Source organism: Nerophis lumbriciformis, linkage group LG32, assembly GCF_033978685.3.
Source record: "Nerophis lumbriciformis linkage group LG32, RoL_Nlum_v2.1, whole genome shotgun sequence".
NCBI classification, from domain to species: domain Eukaryota; kingdom Metazoa; phylum Chordata; class Actinopteri; order Syngnathiformes; family Syngnathidae; genus Nerophis; species Nerophis lumbriciformis.
In genome coordinates, this window is record NC_084579.2 from 9,574,516 (window position 1) to 9,594,843 (window position 20,328).

Consider the following 20,328-nt stretch of genomic DNA (forward strand, 5'->3'; position numbering starts at 1 on the left):
GAAGCGGAAGTCAGTCACTGCACATGCGCACTGACTGGCTACATTGTTTTTTTTTTCCTGTTTACTGCCGTTCAACACTATTTAAATGTCCCAAATGACAGAAAATGTGCACATAAATGTTGCAAGCTACATGAAATACAATTCAAATACTTTATAAAAAATGGAATATGGGCGTGCGCGGATATGCAAGAAGCGGAAGTTAGTCACCGCACATGCGCACTGACTGGCTACATTGGCGATTTTTTTTTTTTCCTCTTTACTGCCGTTCAACACTATTTAAATGTCCCAAATGGCAGAAAATGTGCACATAAATGTTGCAAGCTACATGAAATACAATTCAAATATTTTATTTAAAAAAAAGGGAATATGGGCGTGCGCGGATATGCAAGAAGCGGAACTTAGTCACCGCACATGCGCACTGACTGGCTACATTGGCGGGTTTTCTTTTTCTTTTTACTACCGTTCAACAATATTTAAATGTCCCAAATGACAGAAAATGTGCACATAAATGTTGCAAGCTACATGAAATACAATTCAAATATTTTGTAAAAAATGGAATATGGGCGTGCGCGGATATGCAAGAAGCGGAAGTTAGTCCCCGCACATGCGCACTGACTGGCTACATTGGCGGGTTTTTTTCCCCCTTTTTACTACCGTTCAACATTATTTAAATGTCCCAAATGACAGAAACGTGCACACAAATGTTGCAAGCTACATGAAATACAATTCAAATACTTTATTAAAAAAAAGGGAATATGGGCGTGCGCGGATATATGCAAGAAGCGGAAGTTAGTCACCGCACATGCGCACTGACTCTCTACATTGGCGGGTTTTTTTTCCTTTTTACTACCGTTCAACAATATTTAAATGTCCCAAATGGCAGAAAATGTGCACATAAATGTTGCAAGCTACATGAAATACAATTCAAATATTTCATAAAAAAAAGGGAATATGGGCGTGCGCGGATATGCAAGAAGCGGAAGTTAGTCACCGCACATGCGCACTGACTGGCTACATTGGCGGTTTTTTTTCCCTTTTTACTACCGTTCAACAATATTTAAATGTCCCAAATGGCAGAAAATGTGCACATAAATGTTGCAAGCTACATGAAATACAATTCAAATATTTTATTTTAAAAAAAAAAAGGGAATATGGGCGTGCGCGGATATGCAAAAAGCGGAAGTTAGTCACCGCACATGCGCACTGACTGGCTACATTGGTGGGTTTTTTTTCTTTTTTACTACCGTTCAACAATATTTAAATGTCCCAAATGGCAGAAAATGTGCACATAAATGTTGCAAGCTACATGAAATACAATTCAAATATTTTATTTAAAAAAAAAAAGGGAATATGGGCGTGCGCGGATATGCAAGAAGCGGAAGTTAGTCACCGCACATGCGCACTGAGTGGCTACATTGGCGGGTTTTCTTTTTCTTTTTACTACCGTTCAACATTATTTAAATGTCCCAAATGACAGAAACGTGCACACAAATGTTGCAAGCTACATGAAATACAATTCAAATACTTTATAAAAAAAAAAGGGAATATGGGCGTGCGCGAATATGCAAGAAGCGGAAGTTAGTCACCGCACATGCGCACTGACATGGTTGAAGCCGTCCCAACATGGCGCTGACAAAGACCGTGTACAACCTCCTCTTCAGGAGGACGTCCACTTTCGCCGTGACCATCATGGTCGGAGCCGTCTTGTTTGAGCGGGTATTCGACCAAGGCGGCGACGCTCTTTTTGAGCAAATGAACCGCGGGGTAAGTCATTCTTATTGTCGCTAAAGTACCCTGACCTTGTGAGCAGAGGACGGGCCGATGCTAATCACGTAGCTCACCTAGCATGTCCAATAACTATAGCTATTATGAGGGACAAGCGGTAGAAAATGAATGGATGAGTGGACACGTTGTGTTATGACAGTCATTTTAATTCGTCTGCATTTCATGCTAGAAACTATGGAAACACATCAAGCACAACTACGAGAAGGAGGAAGAGTGATGAAGGGACGCGGGTCGGGGTGTTGGGAGTCCAGGGTGGATGAAGAGTAAACAACAACAACAACCATGGACTGAAGAGTAAACAACGACATCAACAACCATGGACTAAATGTGCTTCAAGTGTGCCCAACATCTTGACCAGACCACCGGAAAATGGAGCAAAGGACCCCCTCTCACCACCGTCCCTTTCCCTCTCGATCGTTAATGCCTTTATTGTCATCGTCCCATGTTGTACATGGTTAAATTAAACGTGTTCCTGCTTGTTGTGTTTGCTGCCAGTGATATTTACCCCAATAAAAGCAAAAACAAGCACTTTACAAATGTGTCTGTGTGCTAATGTTTTACCTTTGTTTACCACAAGAGGTCACTGTTGGCGTGTGATTCAATCATCAACCAATGTGTGTGTCTCAAAGGGCTGCACAAGCCACAACGACATCCTGGGCTCAGATCCCACATCAGAGCAAGGAAAAACTCAACCCAATGGGATGACAATGAGAAACCTTGGAGGGGGTCTCCCCCTGGGCGACCGGTGCAATGGACGTCCAGTGGATCTAGTTAATAGTGTGAAAGTCCAGTCCATAGTGGATCTAGCATAATAGTGTGAGAGTCCAGTCTATAGTGGATCTAACATAATAGTGTGAGAGTCCAGTCCGTAGTGGATCTAACATAATAATGTGAGAGTCCAGTCTGTAGTGGGTCTAACATAATAGTGTGAGAGTCCAGTCTATAGTGGATCTATCATAATATTGTGAGAGTCCAGTCCATAGTGGATCTAACATAATAGTAGTGAGAGTCCAGTCCATAGTGGATCTAACATAATAGTGAGAGTCCAGTTCATAGTGGATCTAACATAATAGTGTGAGAGTCCAGTCCATAGTAGATCTAACATAATAGTGTGAGAGTCCAGTCTATAGTGGATCTAACATAATAATGTGAGAGTCCAGTCTATAGTGGATCTAACATAATAGTGAGAGTCCAGTCCATAGTGGATCTAGCATAATAGTGTGAGAGTCCAGTCTATAGTGGATCTAACATAATAATGTGAGAGTCCAGTCTATAGTGGATCTAACATAATAGTGTGAGTCCAGTCTATAGTGGATCTAGCATAATAGTGTGAGAGTCCAGTCCATAGTGGATCTAACATAAAAGTGTGAGAGTCCAGTTCATAGTGGATCTAACATAATAGTGTGAGAGTCCAGTTCATAGTGGATCTAACATAATAGTGTGAGAGTCCAGTTCATAGTGGATCTAGCATAATAGTGTGAGAGTCCAGTCTATAGTGGATCTAACATAATAGTGTGAGAGTCCAGCCCATATTGGATGTAACATAATAATGAGAGTCCAGTCCCTAGTGGATCTAACATAATAGTGTGGGTCCAGTCCATAGTGGATCTAACATAATAGTGTGAAAGTCCAGTCCATAGTGGATCTAACATAATAGTGTGAGAGTCCAGTCTATAGTGGATCTAAAATAATAGTGAGAATCCAGTCCAAAGTGGATCTAACATAATAGTGTGAGAGTCCAGTCCCTAGTGGATCTAACATAATAGTGTGAGAGTCCAGTCTATAGTGGATCTAACATAATAATGTGAGAGTCCAGTCCATAGTGGATCTAGCATAATAGTGTGAGAGTCCAGTCTATAGTGGATCTAACATAATAATGTGAGAGTCCAGTCTGTAGTTAATCTAACATAATAGTGTGAGAGTCCAGTCTATAGTGGATCTAACATAATAATGTGAGAGTCCAGTCTATAGTGGATCTAACATAATAGTGTGAGTCCAGTCTATAGTGGATCTAGCATAATAGTGTGAGAGTCCAGTCCATAGTGGATCTAACATAAAAGTGTGAGAGTCCAGTTCATAGTGGATCTAGCATAATAGTGTGAGAGTCCAGTCTATAGTGGATCTAACATAATAGTGTGAGAGTCCAGTTCATAGTGGATCTAACATAATAGTGTGAGAGTCCAGTCTATAGTGGATCTAACATAATAGTGTGAGAGTCCAGTCCATAGTGGATCTAACATAATAGTGTGAGAGTCCAGTTCATAGTGGATCTAACATAATAGTGTGAGAGTCCAGTTCATAGTGGATCTAGCATAATAGTGTGAGAGTCCAGTCTATAGTGGATCTAACATAATAGTGTGAGAGTCCAGTTCATAGTGGATCTAACATAATAGTGTGAGAGTCCAGTTCATAGTGGATCTAGCATAATAGTGTGAGAGTCCAGTCTATAGTGGATCTAACATAATAGTGTGAGAGTCCAGCCCATATTGGATGTAACATAATAATGAGAGTCCAGTCCCTAGTGGATCTAACATAATAGTGTGGGTCCAGTCCATAGTGGATCTAACATAATAGTGTGAAAGTCCAGTCCATAGTGGATCTAACATAATAGCGTGCGAGTCCAGTCCATAGTGGATCTAGCATAATAGTGTGAGAGTCCAGTTCATAGTGGATCTAACATAATAGTGTGAGAGTCCAGTTCATAGTGGATCTAACATAATAGTGTGAGAGTCCAGTCTATAGTGGATCTAGCATAATAGTGTGAGAGTCCAGTCTATAGTGGATCTAACATAATAGTGTGAGAGTCCAGTCTATAGTGGATCTAGCATAATAGTGTGAGAGTCCAGTCCATAGTGGATCTAACATAATAGTGAGAGTCCAGTCCATAGTGGATCTAACATAATAGTGAGAGTCCAGTTCATAGTGGATCTAACATAATAGTGTGAGAGTCCAGTTCATAGTGGATCTAACATAATAGTGTGAGAGTCCAGTCCATAGTGGATCTAACATAATAGTGAGAGTCCAGTCCATAGTGGATCTAACATAATAGTGAGAGTCCAGTTCATAGTGGATCTAACATAATAGTGTGAGAGTCCAGTTCATAGTGGATCTAACATAATAGTGTGAGAGTCCAGTCCATAGTGGATCTAACATATTAGTGTGAGAGTCCAGTCCATAGTGGATCTAACATAATAGCGTGAGAGTCCAGTCCACAGTGGATCTAACATACCGTAATAGTGTGAAAGTCCAGTCCATAGTGGATCTAACATAATAGTGTGAGAGTCCAGTTCATAGTGGATCTAACATAATAGTGTGAGAGTCCAGTTCATAGTGGATCTAACATAATAGTGTGAGAGTCCAGTCCATAGTGGATCTAACATAATAGCGTGAGAGTCCAGTCCCTAGTGGATCTAACATAATAGTGTGAGAGTCCAGTCCCTAGTGGATCTAACATAATAGTGTGAGAGTCCAGTCCATAGTGGATCTAACATAATAGTGTGAGTCCAGTCTATAGTGGATCTAACATAATAGTGTGAGTCCAGTCCATAGTGGATCTAACATAATATTGTGAGAGTCCAGTCCATAGTGGATCTAACATAATAGTGTGAGAGTTCAGTCCATAGTGGATCTAACATAATATTGTGAGAGTCCAGTCCATAGTGGATCTAACATAATAGTGAGAGTCCAGTCCCTAGTGGATATAACATAATAGTGTGAGTCCAGTCTATAGTGGATCTAACATAATAGTGAGAGTCCAGTCCATAGTGGATCTAACATAATAGTGTGAGTCCAGTCTATAGTGGATCTAACATAATAGTGTGAGAGTTCAGTCCATAGTGGATCTAACATAATATTGTGAGAGTCCAGTCCCTAGTGGATCTAACATAATAGTGTGAGAGTCCAGTCCATAGTGGATCAAACATAATAGTGAGAGTCCAGTCCATACTGACGGCGTGGCGCAGTGGAAGAGTGGCCGTGCGCGACCCGAGGGTCCCTGGTTCAATCCCCACCTAGTACCAACCTCGTCATGTCCGTTGTGTCCTGAGCAAGACACTTCACCCTTGCTCCTGATGGGTGCTGGTTAGCGCCTTGCATGGCAGCTCCCTCCATCAGTGTGTGAATGTGTGTGTGAATGGGTAAATGTGGAAGTAGTGTCAAAGCGCTTTGAGTACCTTGAAGGTAGAAAAGCGCTATACAAGTACAACCCATTTATCATTATTTATCATAGTGGATCTAACATAATAGTGTGAAAGTCCAGTCCATAGTGGATCTAGCATAATAGTGTGAGAGTCCAGTTCATAGTGGATCTAGCATAATAGTGTGAGAGTCCAGTCTATAGTGGATCTAACATAATAGTGTGAGAGTCCAGCCCATATTGGATGTAACATAATAATGAGAGTCCAGTCCCTAGTGGATCTAACATAATAGTGTGAGAGTCCAGTCCATAGTGGATCTAACATAATAGTGTGAGTCCAGTCCATAGTGGATCTAACATAATAGTGTGAAAGTCCAGTCCATAGTGGATCTAACATAATAGTGTGAGAGTTCAGTCCATAGTGGATCTAACATAATAGTGAGACAGTCCAGTCCATAGTGGATCTAACATAATAGTGTGAGAGTCCAGTCCATAGTGGATCTAACATAATAGTGTGAAAGTCCAGTCCATAGTGGATCTAACATAATAGTGAGTGTCCAGTCCATAGTGGGGCCAGGTCAGCAGCACAGAGACGTCACCAACTGACGCACAGATGGGTGGTCCACCCTGGGTCACCTAATCTGCCATTAAATTCTAAGTTAATGATTATTTGCAAAAATAATTATGTTTCTCAGTTGGAACATTAAATATCTTGTCTTTGCAGTCCATTCAATTGAATATAAGTTGAAAAGGATTTGCAAATCATTGTATTCTGTTTTTATTTACCATTTACACAACGTGCCAACTTCACTGGTTTGGGGTTTTGCAAAAGGGAGTCAATGGGGGACAAAGAGGTCCCGGGGAACTCTGATGCATACTCATGTTAAAATAAACTTAGCAAAGCAAAGAAATTTGGTTCTGTGGCCAAATTACATCTCACTAACTTTGAAAAGGAACATTTTTTTCCATGGTGTCGTCTTCAAAGGCAGCGTGTTCAGGTCTCCCTAAGGGTGAAATATAAACGGTTTGAATGACAATAAAAAGGAAGTCTAAGTCTATAAAGTCAGTAAATGGCATCTTTGAACCAACCCCACAGTCTGGTCAGCCACAGATTGACCCCCAAGTGGTCCAAGTATTGTATTTCGGGTGTGAGCATTCTCTCACACATGCTCCTCAACTCGGCGTCCACGTCTTTGTTCATGTTGTAACCCACGATGGACCTTCCTCCGACGGGCTGCCAGGGTAGAAAGCGTTCCTCGCGAATCATCTCGGCGTCCACCGCCTCTCCGCCCTCGATGCAGGCGGCTCTCATCTCAGCGTTCCTCCTCCGGAGCTCCGCCACTTCCCGCTCCATCCTCCCCCTCCCGTAGGCCTCCACCTTGGCCCAGAAGGTGTCGTTGAAGTGGCGGTACAGCTTCCAGTCGGCGCCGTTCCACCGCAGAGCCTTGGCGCGCATCTCCGGGGTCAGGCGCGTGACCGCCGACGTCTTGCGGGCGTTGAGCTTGAAGTACAAAATGTCCTCCGTGGTCCAGCAGAGGGTTTCTTTGAGGAGGACGAGGGACTCCTCGAAGTGTTCTGCGATGAGAACCAGATGGAACCTGGTGGAGAGATCCGAAATGGACGCGGTCACTCCGGCGTCGTCCGGCTCCAAGTTGTTGTCCAAACCAAAGTCGAAGGAAAGCAAATTCCTCAGGTAGAAGGAGTTGTAGGCGTCCACGCTGTAGAAACCCCAGGGGTCGTCCAGGAACGCCGAGATTTTGTCCTTGGCGCCGATCCGCCAGGTGAAGGGGACGGCGCGGTGGTAGTAGTGGAAGGCCGACTCGAAGAGGTGGGCGGGGTCACGCAGGATGGAGACGTAGACGGCGTCAGCAGGCAGAAGCTTGGCCACCTCCCGGGGTTGGAAGCGCATGTGGTTGCACAGGACGTTGAAGCACTCGCCGGGCGTGTAGTTCCTCACCTGCGAGCGGCGAAACGGCGACGGGTAGAAGAAATCGTTGCGTCCGTCCGGGAAGGCGAACTTGAGCCGGTGCTTCTGTCCGAAGCGGAAGAGGATGTTGAGGAGCGTGCTGCTGGCGGTTTTGTGCGTCTTCATGAACATGATGTTCTCCACAGGCGAGCACGCGCCTTTCCGGAGGATTCTAGAAGGTCCGGTTGAGTTCTTGCTGAGGCACGTTTCGTCTTGGCGGCCGTCTTGGCTCGGCAACTTCAAGCAGTACAACAGCAACATGATGTTGGCCAGCAGGAGCCACAAGATGAGGCTGAGAGTTACTGCCACACACTTACTTCCTGTCAGCACCAACATCCTGGAAACACACACATGTCCCTCGTTAAACCATTCCAACATTCAAACCATTTCAGCGTTTAAACGATTTCAACATTTAAACCATTTCTACATTCATCCTACATTCATACTTGCCAACCTTGAGACCTCCGAATTCGGGAGATTTGGGGGCGGGGGTTTTGAGGTGGGCGGGGTCGGAGTGGGCGGGGCCGTGGGGGCGGCGTTAAGGGGGGAGGAGTATATTTATAGCTAGAATTCACTGAAATTCAAGTATTTCTTATAAACATATATATATATATATATATATATATATATATATATATATATATATATATATATAAATAAAAATAAATACTTGACTTTCAGTGAATTCTAGCTATATATGTATTTTATTATATATATATATATAATAAAATACATATATATAGCTAGAATTCATATATATATATATATATATATATATATATATATATGAATTCTAGCTATATATATATGTATTTTATTTTATATATATATATATATATATATATATATATATATATATATATATATATATATATATATATATATATAAATAAAAATAAATACTTGACTTTCAGTGAATTCTAGCTATATATATATATATATGTATTTTATTATATATATGTATATATATATATATATATATATATATATATATATATATATATATATATTAGAGATGTCCGATAATATCGGCCTGCCAGTATTATCGGCCGATAAATGCTTTAAAATGTAAATTGTTTTTTTTGTTGTTGTTTTTTTTTTTTTTTTTTTAATTAAATCAACATAAAAAACACAAGATACACTTACAATTAGTACACCAACCCAAAAAAACTCCCTCCCCCATTTACACTCATTCACACAAAAGGGTTGTTTCTTTCTGTTATTAATATTCTGGTTCCTACATTATATATCAATATATATCAATACAGTCTGCAAGGGATACAGTCCGTAAGCACACATGATTGTGCGTGCTGCTGGTCCACTAATAGTACTAACCTGTAACAGGTAATTTTACTCATTTTCATTAATTACTAGTTTCTATGTAACTGTTTGTATATTGTTTTACTTTCTTTTTTTATTCAAGAAAATGTTTTTAATTTATTTATCTTATTTCATTTTATTAATTTAAAAAAAAAAGGACCTTATCTTCACCATACCTGGTTGTCCAAATTAGGCATAATAATGTGTTAATTCCACTACTTTTTATATCGGTAATTAAGAGTTGAACAATATCGGATATTGGCAAAAAAGCCATTATCGGACATCCCTAATATATATAAATAAATAAAAGAAATACTTGAATTTCAGTGTTCATTTATTTACACATACACACACACAACACTCCTCTACTCATTGTTGTATTTGAAAGTGCAATGCTTTGCAGCCAGTAGCACAGCCTTTGAAGGAGCATAGGTATGGGCAGCATCTGTGAAATTTAATTTATAAATAAATGATAAATGGGTTATACTTGTATAGCGCTTTTCTACCTTCAAGGTACTCAAAGCTCTTTGACACTACTTCCACATTCACCCATTCACACACTGATGGCGGGAGCTGCCATGCAAGGCGCTAACCAGCAGCCATCAGGAGCAAGGGGTGAAGTGTCTTGCCCAAGGACACAACGGACGTGACTAGGATGGTAGAAGGTGGGGATTGAACCCCAGTAACCAGCAACCCTCCGATTGCTGGCACGGCCACTCTACCAACTTCGCCACGCCGTCCCAATTTGCAGGAAAGGAGTGAGTTTAAGGTTGAATTGTCCAGCCTCGTTCTATTCTCTGTCACTCGTCGTCGCCATGATTGCCTCTTCTTCGTTCTTCTGCTTCGTCTCCTTCTTGTTGTGTGTGCAGTTGCGCACTGAGCTCCAAAAGCCGTAGATGTTATAACGTGACTGGGCCGGCACGCTGTTTATATGAAGGAAAAGCGGACGTGACGCATACTTGCCAACCTTGAGACCTCCGATTTCGGGAGGTGGAGGGTGGGGGGCGGGCCGGGGGCGTGGTTGGGGGCGTGGCTAAGAGGGGAGGAGTATATTTACAGCTAGAATTCACCAAGTCAAGTATTTCATATATATATATATATACACAGTATATATATATATATATATATATATATATATATATATATATGGGCTTCACGGTGGCAGAGGGGTTAGTGCATCTGCCTCACAATACGAAGGTCCTGAGTAGTCTTGGGTTCAATCCCGGGCTCGGGATCTTTCTGTGTGGAGTTTGCATGTTCTCCCCGTGACTGCGTGGGTTCCCTCCGGGTACTCCGGCTTCCTCCCACTTCCAAAGACATGCACCTGGGGATAGGTTGATTGGCAACACTAAATTGGCCCTAGTGTGTGAATGTGAGTGTGAATGTTGTCTGTCTATCTGTGTTGGCCCTGCGATGAGGTGGCGACTTGTCCAGGGTGTACCCCGCCTTCCGCCCGATTGTAGCTGAGATAGGCTCCAGCGCCCCCGCGACCCCAAAGGGAATAAGCGGTAGAAAATGGATGGATGGATATATATATATATATATATATATATATATATATATATATATATATATATATATATATATATATATAGCTAGAATTCACTGAAAGTTAAGTATTTTCTTATATATAAGAAATACTTATATATATATATATATATATATATATATATATATATATATATATATATATCAAGAGGGACAGAGACAGCACACAGTGCATGTGGATCACATGTTACCATGGCGAGAAAACATGGAGAGACTGCCAGTTATCTAGTCTCCACCAGTTGCAGAAAATGTGCCATCAGTACAACTGGACAGTGCTGTTTCAGTTCCATCACCAGGACCATCAGTGAGTCAGACACAAACTAGTCTCATCATTGAACCAGATTCAAGGGCTGCTGAGTTGCCATCATCAGAACCCAGATCACCCACAACAAAAACCCCACCAGTGAGCCGCAGGTACCCAGAAAGGTTTCGAGTACCACCAAAAAAACTGAATCTCTGAAGACAATATAAAAATCTGTGTTAAAGATGTACAAATACTGTTTGTATAATAAGCATGTTATTGTTTACAAATGAGGGTTAAGAGTTCAGTACTAAAAAAAAAAAAGAATGTGGCTTAAGTACAGTTTTTTAATTGAGCTGCTGCATTTTTTGGTTGGGTTGTTTATTTCTTTTGACTAACGTCTACATTTCTAAAAGGGGAGGAATGTCATAGAGTGATCTATGTTTGTCTGTTGCCATCTCCTGGTGAATGTTGGCTATAGCGTTCTGGGGTTACTTTTTGGTTGGCCAACGATTTACGTGGTGTTGCGCACCTGACGTCAAGTGTGTGAGTCTGTTCTGAAGTCTACAGTAAAGAGACTACTTCATCCCCTCGCCTGTTTATTGCCTCCAACTCAATATATTACAACAACATTGCTCCATGCAGACCCTCCAGGTCCGCATGGAGCTGGAGGGGGCGTGGCCTCCAGGTCCGCCTGAATTTCGGGAGAAAATTTGTCCCGGGAGGTTTTCGGGAGAGGCGCTGAATTTCGGCAGTCTCCCGGAAAATCCGGGAGGGTTGGCAAGTATGACGTGACGACAGGCTGTCCTCACTCAGGTCCGCACGGAGTTAAGTCCGGCTGGAAATGGGGAGAAATTCGGCAGAATGGTTGTCCCGGGGAGATTTTCGGGAAGGGCACTGAAATTCGGGAGTCTCCCAGGAAAATCGGGAGGGTTGGCAAGTATGCCCTACGTTCCATTAGCATTTCAGTTCAACGTCAGCTTTTCAACATTCAAACCATTCCAACATTCAAACTATTCCTACATTCATACTACGTTCTGTCCAGCATTTCAGTTCAACTTCAACATTGGAGCATTCACACGCAATTTCTTTAGGAATTGCCTCTTCCAGGGCCGGCCCGTGGCATAGGCCGTATAGGCAAATGCTAAGGGCGCCGTCCATCAGGGGGCGCCACGCCAGTGCCACAAATGTTGGAGAGAAAAAAAAAAAGAAAAAAAAAGTTGGTACTATTATTTCTAAATACAAAAAATAATCCCACGTTAATTAAAATGCAAAGTAAAGCCTATTTAATAGAAATATTAAAATATTATTTGTTACAACATTAATAATGTAACGTTAGGTAATTACAGTACTCCCACCTTACATTCCTCAGGGACATTTGTATTAGATCTTTTAAGCAGGTGTTTTTTGTTTACATTGTTATTGTTTTCTGGTTAGCTAATGTTTGCCCTGCAGGTAATAGTCACTTTTCCATCCCTTTATATATTAGGTATAGTTGTAAGTAAAAAAAAAAAAGGTCAAAGACAAAGCTATTCGGTTTCTTGTGAGTATATACACTTCACTGCCGATGTGGGGGGGCGCCACCTAAAATCTTGCCTAGGTCGCCAGATTGGTTAGGGCCGGGCCTGGCCTCTTCTAGTTATTTTTATTATCGTTATTTCAGAAGCGACTGGGATGAGAATCAGCACCTCCAAATCTGAGTCCATGGTTCTCGCCCGGAAAAGGGTGGAGTGCCATCTCCGGGTTGGGGAGGAGATCTTGCCCCAAGTGGAGGAGTTCAAGTACCTCGGAGTCTTGTTCACGAGTGAGGGAAGAGTGGATCGTGAGATCGACAGGCGGATCGGTGCGGCGTCTTCAGTAATGCGGACGCTGTATCGATCCGTTGTGGTGAAGAAGGAGCTGAGCCTGAAGGCAAAGCTCTCGATTTACCGGTCGATCTACGTTCCCATCCTCACCTATGGTCATGAGCTTTGGGTCATGACCGAAAGGACAAGATCAAGGGTACAAGCAGCCGAAATGAGTTTCCTCCGCCAGGTGGCGGGTCTCTCCCTTAGAGATAGGGTGAGAAGCTCTGTCATCCGGGGGGAGCTCAAAGTAAAGCCGCTGCTCCTCCACATCGAGAGGAGCCAGATGAGGTGGTTCGGGCATCTGGTCAGGATGCCACCCGAACGCCTCCCTCAGGAGGTGTTTCGGGCACGTCCGACCGGTAGGAGGCCACGGGGAAGACCCAGGACACGTTGGGAAGACTATGTCTCCCGGCTGGCCTGGGAACGCCTCGGGATCCCCCGGGAGGAGCTGGACGAAGTGGCTGGGGAGAGGGAAGTCTGGGCTTCCCTGCTTAGGCTGCTGCCCCCGCGACCCGACCTCGGATAAGCGGAAGAAGATGGATGGATGGATGGATGGATTTTACATTTCTTCGTTTGTCCACCCGAAAAACAATTTTATTTCCTTAACTGTCACTAAAAAGGGAAACCCTTGTCATGTTTCTTTCACTGTTTCCACGCGTGACTGCTGCAGGAATGCAAACCTAGAAGTCTGGTGTAGTTATGTGACATTACACTAGTAGTTAATGCTGAAGGGACTGGCTGATGAAGTCAAGTCAGGAGGGATCCCACAGATAGCAGAAATGCTGAGCCCACTCAACCCTCATGTTTACCCTCTCAACATATTTACAGTTTTTAAGCTGACTTAAAAAAAAACAGAATGAATGGAGTCACGTTTCACACACAAAGTCTTGGAATGACTTCAACAAGGATTCGTCAAATGAAAACTCAATCAAATACAAACCCAAAGTTGTGTGATTGCTTGGTCACAAATACTACAAATAATTTAAAAATGGTAACATTTTAATTTAATTCTAACCAACAATCACAACTGTACGTTAATGAACCAACTGTACTGTATGTTCATCATCAACAACACAATAATGTGTGTGTATAGGTGATATTTACCTGCAGAAGACAGTGTGGAGGTACAGTATCAAGTGGAGAAGACAACAAAAAATACAACATTGGCTTCTAGTCTTCAAAGATTCCCCAGATATGGAAAAGTCATTCATTGGCTGACAAGTAAATGAACACAAACACTCCTCCTGTTCCTTGGGAGACTAACACCCATGCTGCATGATGACAAACAAAACACATACACTATACTACACTATATATCAGTGACGTGCGGTGAGGTTGATGGCTGGTGAGGCACTGACTTCATCACAGTCAGATTTACAAACATATGAACCCTAAAGAGTATCTTATTCACCATTTGATTGGCAGCAGTTAACGGGTTATGTTGAAAAGCTCATACCAGCATTCTTCCCTGCTTGGCACTCAGCATCAAGGGTTGGAATTGGGGGTTAAATCACCAAAAATTATTCCCGGACTGCTGCCCACTGCTCCCCTCACCTCCCAGGGGGTGATCAAGGGGATGGGTCAAATGCAGAGGACAAATTTCACCACAACTAGTGTGTGTGTGACAATCATTGGTACTTTAACTAAACTTTAACTTTACACATACAAACTGTAGCACACAAAAAAGCACATTTAATAAAAAAAAACGTTATTATGGTCTTACATTTACTTATAAGTGCGGGAACAGTGGTGTTGGTGTTGGAGGAGTTGTGAATGAATGAAATATGAAATCCGTGCTGCAGTCTGCAGGTGTACCTAATGTTGTGTCCCTGCAGTCGTTCACGGCTCCTCCGGCGCGAGCATTGTTGTTTTTGCACTTTTTGGCTTCTTGTTAAGTGACTTTTTTTTTGGGTGGATTCGGTCTTGCACGTGGAGGGTTTGGGTGTGGGCTTTGGTTGGTGTGGCGCTCCCGTCAGGGGGTGCATTCTGCGGCGGAGGTGCATTAACCGGCACCAGGAGGCGGAATTACAGTGCGTCTTCGCAGCAGTTTTATGATTGCTCAGCACAAGAAATACGTTACACACATACAGTTGTTGACAAAATACACTGTACATTATATACCTCAGCTAACTAAACTATGGAAATGTATAATATAATTCATATAGCAATACGGTCTCACTGCACAGCAGGCCAGCAGTTAGCCGAGTCATTGCGCAATCCATGTTGAGGCACTGAGTGACGTGCCTCAACTGGCTGCTGATCACCGCACCGTCTCTTCTCAGTATTTGAACGGCAAATGTGAAAATTCAGCGATTTTGACTAAAAATAATCTAAAACTGGTGAAGTTAAATGGAAAATAACTTTATAGTATAATCACTGGATACATATAACAATTTAATTTTTTTTTTTTCTTTTTACATTTTTTTTCTTTCCATGATGGTCCAGTGACCGCACGTCACTGCTATGTACCGCATGGTATGCTACACTATACTATACTAAACTTATCTTTACTTCACAATATAGTTATACTAATCCAGAATTTACATACACTGTACTATATCCAATTTATGCCGTGCTCTACCAGTATAGCCTAATATTATGGTATACTATATTATAGTACAGTATAGATGTATACGATAAATATAATTTCAAACCAACTATACCGTACTATAAGGTACGACATGCTACAATAAAGTTTACTATTCTAAACTTGTCATATTGTACTGTACTATATCATACTATACATCAGTGTTTTTCAACCTTTTTTGAGCCAAAGCACATTTTTTTGCGTTGAAAAAATTCCAGAGGCACACAACCAGCAGAAATCATTAAAAAATTAAACTGAGTTGACAGTAAAAAGTCATTGTCGCAATTGTTGGATATGACTTTAAAGCATAACCAAGCGTGCATCACTATAGCTCTTGTCTCAAAGTAAGTGTACTGTCACCACCTGTCATATCACACCGTGACTTATTTGGAGTTTTTTGCTGTTTTCCTGTGTGTAGTGTTTTACTTCTTGTCTTGCGCTCCTTTTTTGGTGGCTTTTTCTCGTTTTTTGGTATTTTCCTGTAGCAGTTTCATGTCTTCCTTTGAGCGTTATTCCCCGCACCTGCTTTGTTTTAGCAATCAAGACTATTTAAGTTGTTTTTATCCTTCTCTGTGTGGACATTGTTGATTGTCATGTCATGTTCGGATGTACTTTGTGGACTCTGCTCCACAGTAAGTCTTTGCTGTCGTCCAGCGTTCTGTTTTTGTTTACTTTGTAGTCAGTTCAGTTTTAGTTTTGTTCTGCATAGCCTTCCCTAAGCTTCAATGCCTTTTCTTAGGGGCACTCACCTTTTGTTTATTGTTGGTTTAAGCATTAGACACCTTTTTACCTGCACCCTGCCTCCCGCTGTTTCCGACATCTACAAAGCAATTAGCTACCGGCTGCCACCTACTGATATGGAAGAGTATTACACGGTTACTCTGCCGAGCTCTAGACAGGACCGACACTCAACAACAACACATCATTTGCAGACTATAATTACTGGTTTGCAAAACATATTTTTAACCCAAATAGGTGAAATTAAATCATCTCCCACAGCACACCAGACTGTATCTCACGGCACACCAGTGCTACACCATAGTATACTATAATAAACGCATCATACTGTAATGTACTGTACTGTACTATACAATACTATACCTAACTTATGCCATTCTACACTATAGTATACGCTATTCAAGTGATCTACTGCACTGTACTGTACACTACTATACTGTACCCTGTTCATACCATGCTACACTATGGTATATTATATTCAACTTATCGTACTGTACTGTGCCGTACTATACTGTACCTGACTATGCCATGCTAAACTGTAGTATACTATATTGAACTTATAAACTACTGTACTATATACCTAATATATATATATATACATATATAATAATACATATATATACTGTATATAGCTAGAATTCACTGAAAGTCAAGTATTTATATATATACATTATATATATATATATATATATATATATATATATATATATATATATAAGAAATACTTGAACATCTGCTTTACCATATCCTCCTGGGAACCAGCGTCCTCTGCAGTGGACATATGTGTTTGGACTCTGATAAAAAATACTAAATAATACTAAATATAGTTAAAGCTAGGCATAATATTACATTTTAATGTGGGCACTCAAGTTCAAAACACAGTGAAAGTTGTCTAATATTTGTAATTGTTTAAAAATCATTTATTTTACAACTGTACAAAATGTGATGATCCAGCAGAAAACAAAGCTGCCGAGTTGCAACGACACACTTCTAGAAACACATCTTGTGCTTTTGTTGCAACACAAACAGTCCACTTTCTTGTGCGTCATTGATTCGAACACGGCTTCCAATCACATAATCTACTTTTTTTTTCTTTTTCTCCCCATGCAGGAACAAACTTTCTCTCATCTCCCGCCGGAGTCGTGTTTGCTCCCATGCCGTCTATTATGGTCCAATTCCTAGTCAAAATAACTAATTATTTACCGTGCTTGACAAAAGGGAGGTCAAGATGTGCTCCAGGGCAACATGACACACACATAATTGTCACCAATAATGTGTGACAAGTCCATCGACACACAGCAATGTGAAACATGTACAAAGAACAAAAAACATTATTACTGACACTCGGTTGACATATTTCTTTTTTGTTTCAATCATAAATACACACAGCGCCACAAAACAAAACAAACCAGTTGGAGGTAATAGGAGACATAACTCACATGGAAACAATCCCTCAAGGCACTTTGGAGTGACGACTGTATGCGAGGTAAGAGTGCACAAATAGAAAACGCATCGTTCATGTAAGGTACACAATTAAATAGCCGTTTTACAATACCACCATTTATGAAATAATATACAGTAATCCCTCTTTTGTCACTGCTAATTGGTTGCGGACATGGCCTAGATACATGAATTTGAAGTAAAAATCATTCATTATAAATGTAATATTTCATAGCGAGACCTTCTAAGTACATTTTTCAAATTGATGAAAGCCCTTTTGACAGGAAATAACAAACTTTAGTCACATTTACGCTCTTTTAATCCAATATAGTAACACTGAGCCAATCAGTGGCCACGATAACTACTGTGAAGTTGACTCTTTTAGTTAATTTTAGCCATTTTCATGCATAAAAATACCTAATTTAAGGGAAAAAAATTTGCGAAATATGCTTTAAAAAAAAAGTGCGATGTGGTAAAGCCGCAATATTACAAAACCCAAAACCAGTGAAGTTGGCGGGTTGTGTAAATGGTAAATAAAAACAGAATACAATGATTTGCTAATCCTTTTCAACTTATATTCAATTGAATAGACTGCAAAGACAAGATATTTTTGGCAAATAATCATAGCTTAGAATTTAATGGCAGCAACAAAAAAGTTGTCACAGGGGCATGTTGACCACTGTGTTACATGGCCTTTCCTTTTAACAACACTCAGTAAACATTTGGGAACTGAGGAGACACATTTTTGAAGCTTCTCAGGTGGAATTCTTTCCCATTCTTGCTTGATGTACAGCTTAAGTTGTTCAACAGTCCGGGGTCTCCATTGTCGTATTTTTTGCTTCATAATGCGCCACACATTTTCAATGGAAGACAGGTCTGGACTTCAGGCAGGCCAGTCTAGTACCCGCACTCTTTTACTATGAAGCCACGCTGTTGTAACACAGGGTTTGGCATTGTCTTGCTGAAATAAGCAGGGGCGTCCATGATAACGTTGCTTGGATGGCAACATATGTTGCTTCGAAACCTGTATGGACCTTTCAGCATTAATGGCGCCTTCACAGATGTGTAACTTACCCATGTCTTGGGCACTAATACACCCCCATACCATCACAGATGCTGGCTTTTGAACTTTGCGCCTATAACAGTCCGGATGGTTCTTTTCCTCTTTGTTCTGAAGGACACGACGTCCACAGTTTCCAAAAACAATTTGAAATGTGGACTCGTCAGACCACAGAACACTTTTCCACTTTGTATCAGTCCATCTTAGATGAGCTCGGGCCAAGCGAAACCGGCGGCGTTTCTGGGTGTTGTTGATAAATGGCTTTGGCTTTGCATAGTAGAGTTTTAACTTGCACTTACAGATGTAGCGACGAACTGTCGTTCCTGGCTGTGGTTTTCTGAAGTGTTCATGAGCCCATGTGGTGATGTCCTTTACACACTGATGTCGCCTTTTGATGCAGTGGCCTGAGTTCGAACGTTAAGTATCTTGTCTTTGCAGTCTATTCAATTGAATATAAGTTGAAAAGGATTTGCAAATCATTGTATTCTGTTTTTATTTACCATTTACACAACGTGCCAACTTCACTGGTTTTGGCTTTTGTAGGAGCTGGATGTGACGACTGTATTACATTTTAGGTTGGTATTTCCTCATTAGTGATATATACTATAGATATTAGTGCCTATACTTCACTAAAAAAGGCCCTCTTTTACGGCAGAACCTCCAAATGACCACGGTATTTAAATACAGTTTTAAAGCTATAATAGCAACTGTGGCAAGGTGGAACTTGCCAAATAGTGAGCCGACCTCTTGCACGCCTGTTAACATGTTGTAAGGTTAGTCCAAATGTCTCATTAATGACGTGTTTGTAAACACTTGCACGGTGTCAATGAGTGGGGATCACTATTTGGCAAGCTCAAGCTGACTCAGCTGTTAATGAATTAACACCTAAACGACTTGTTCGTCACATTTACACTATTTTAAGCTAATATAGTAATGCTTCCTGGGGCTGAACCAATCAGCGACCGCAGTATTTATATACAGTTTTAAAGATAATATAGCAACTGTGGCAAGGTGGAACTTGCCAAATAGTGAGCCGACCTCTTGCACGCCTGTAAACATGTTGTAAGGTTAGTCCAAATGTCTCATTAATGACACTTGCAGGGTGTCAATGAGTGGGGATCACTATTTGGCAAGCTCTCGCCGACTCAGCTGTTAACGAATTAACACCTAAACGACTTGTTATGTCACCGCCCACATTTTTCAAAATGATGTAAGCCCCCTCGACAGGAAATAACAAATTTTAGTCATATTTACACTCTTTTGATCCAATATAGTAATGCTTCCTGGGGCTGAGCCAATCAGTGGCCACGATACTGATACTTTGTTTGCGCTTCTCTAATGGCCAATACTACTGTAATGTTGATACTTTTAGCCATTTTCATGCACAAAAATACCTAATTTAAGGCAAAAATGCCGCAATATTAGAAGCTTGATGTGACGACCGTATTACATTTTATGTTGGTATTTCCTCTCTAGTGATATATATTATAGATATTAGTGCTTATACTTCACTAAAAAAGGCCCGCTCCTATGTGGCAGAACTTCCAAATGACCACAGTATTTATATACAGTTTTAAAGCTTTAATAGCAACTGTGGCAAGGTGGAACTTGTCAAATAGTGAGCCAACCTCTTGCACGCCTGTTAACATGTTGTAAGGTTA

General features: G+C 41.2%; 2 protein-coding genes and 1 long non-coding RNA gene across 3 annotated transcripts; 1 reads left to right on the forward strand and 2 right to left on the reverse strand.

Moving 5' to 3' along the window:
- Positions 1-1,578: 1,578 nt before the first annotated feature.
- uqcr10 (ubiquinol-cytochrome c reductase, complex III subunit X) lies at positions 1,579-2,322 on the forward strand. Its single transcript, XM_061927226.2, has 2 exons — positions 1,579-1,764; positions 1,955-2,322. The coding sequence occupies exons 1-2, from the start codon at positions 1,624-1,626 to the stop codon at positions 2,000-2,002; spliced, it is 189 nt and encodes a 62-aa protein (XP_061783210.1). The 5' UTR covers positions 1,579-1,623; the 3' UTR covers positions 2,003-2,322.
- A 4,360-nt stretch (positions 2,323-6,682) lies between these two features.
- gal3st1b (galactose-3-O-sulfotransferase 1b) lies at positions 6,683-14,039 on the reverse strand. Its single transcript, XM_061927132.1, has 2 exons — positions 13,947-14,039; positions 6,683-8,223 (listed from the first exon to the last, which is right to left on the reverse strand). Exon 2 carries the CDS (start codon positions 8,220-8,222, stop codon positions 6,984-6,986), a length of 1,239 nt encoding a protein of 412 aa, XP_061783116.1. The 5' UTR covers position 8,223; positions 13,947-14,039; the 3' UTR covers positions 6,683-6,983.
- A 3,026-nt stretch (positions 14,040-17,065) lies between these two features.
- Positions 17,066-20,194, reverse strand: LOC133574656 (uncharacterized). Its single transcript, XR_009811415.1, has 2 exons — positions 19,835-20,194; positions 17,066-19,552 (listed from the first exon to the last, which is right to left on the reverse strand). It is a non-coding gene; the product is annotated as an uncharacterized lncRNA (long non-coding RNA).
- Positions 20,195-20,328: the final 134 nt, after the last annotated feature.

Excerpts from the sequence above, each read along its gene's own strand:
- gal3st1b (XM_061927132.1), bottom strand. The coding sequence starts at position 8,222 with ATGTTGGTGCTGACAGGAAGTAAGTGTGTGGCAGTAACTCTCAGCCTC.
- uqcr10 (XM_061927226.2), top strand. The coding sequence starts at position 1,624 with ATGGCGCTGACAAAGACCGTGTACAACCTCCTCTTCAGGAGGACGTCC. Across the intron at positions 1,765-1,954 it reads TTGAGCAAATGAACCGCGGG|AAACTATGGAAACACATCAA; the intron begins GTAAGTCATTCT and ends ATTTCATGCTAG.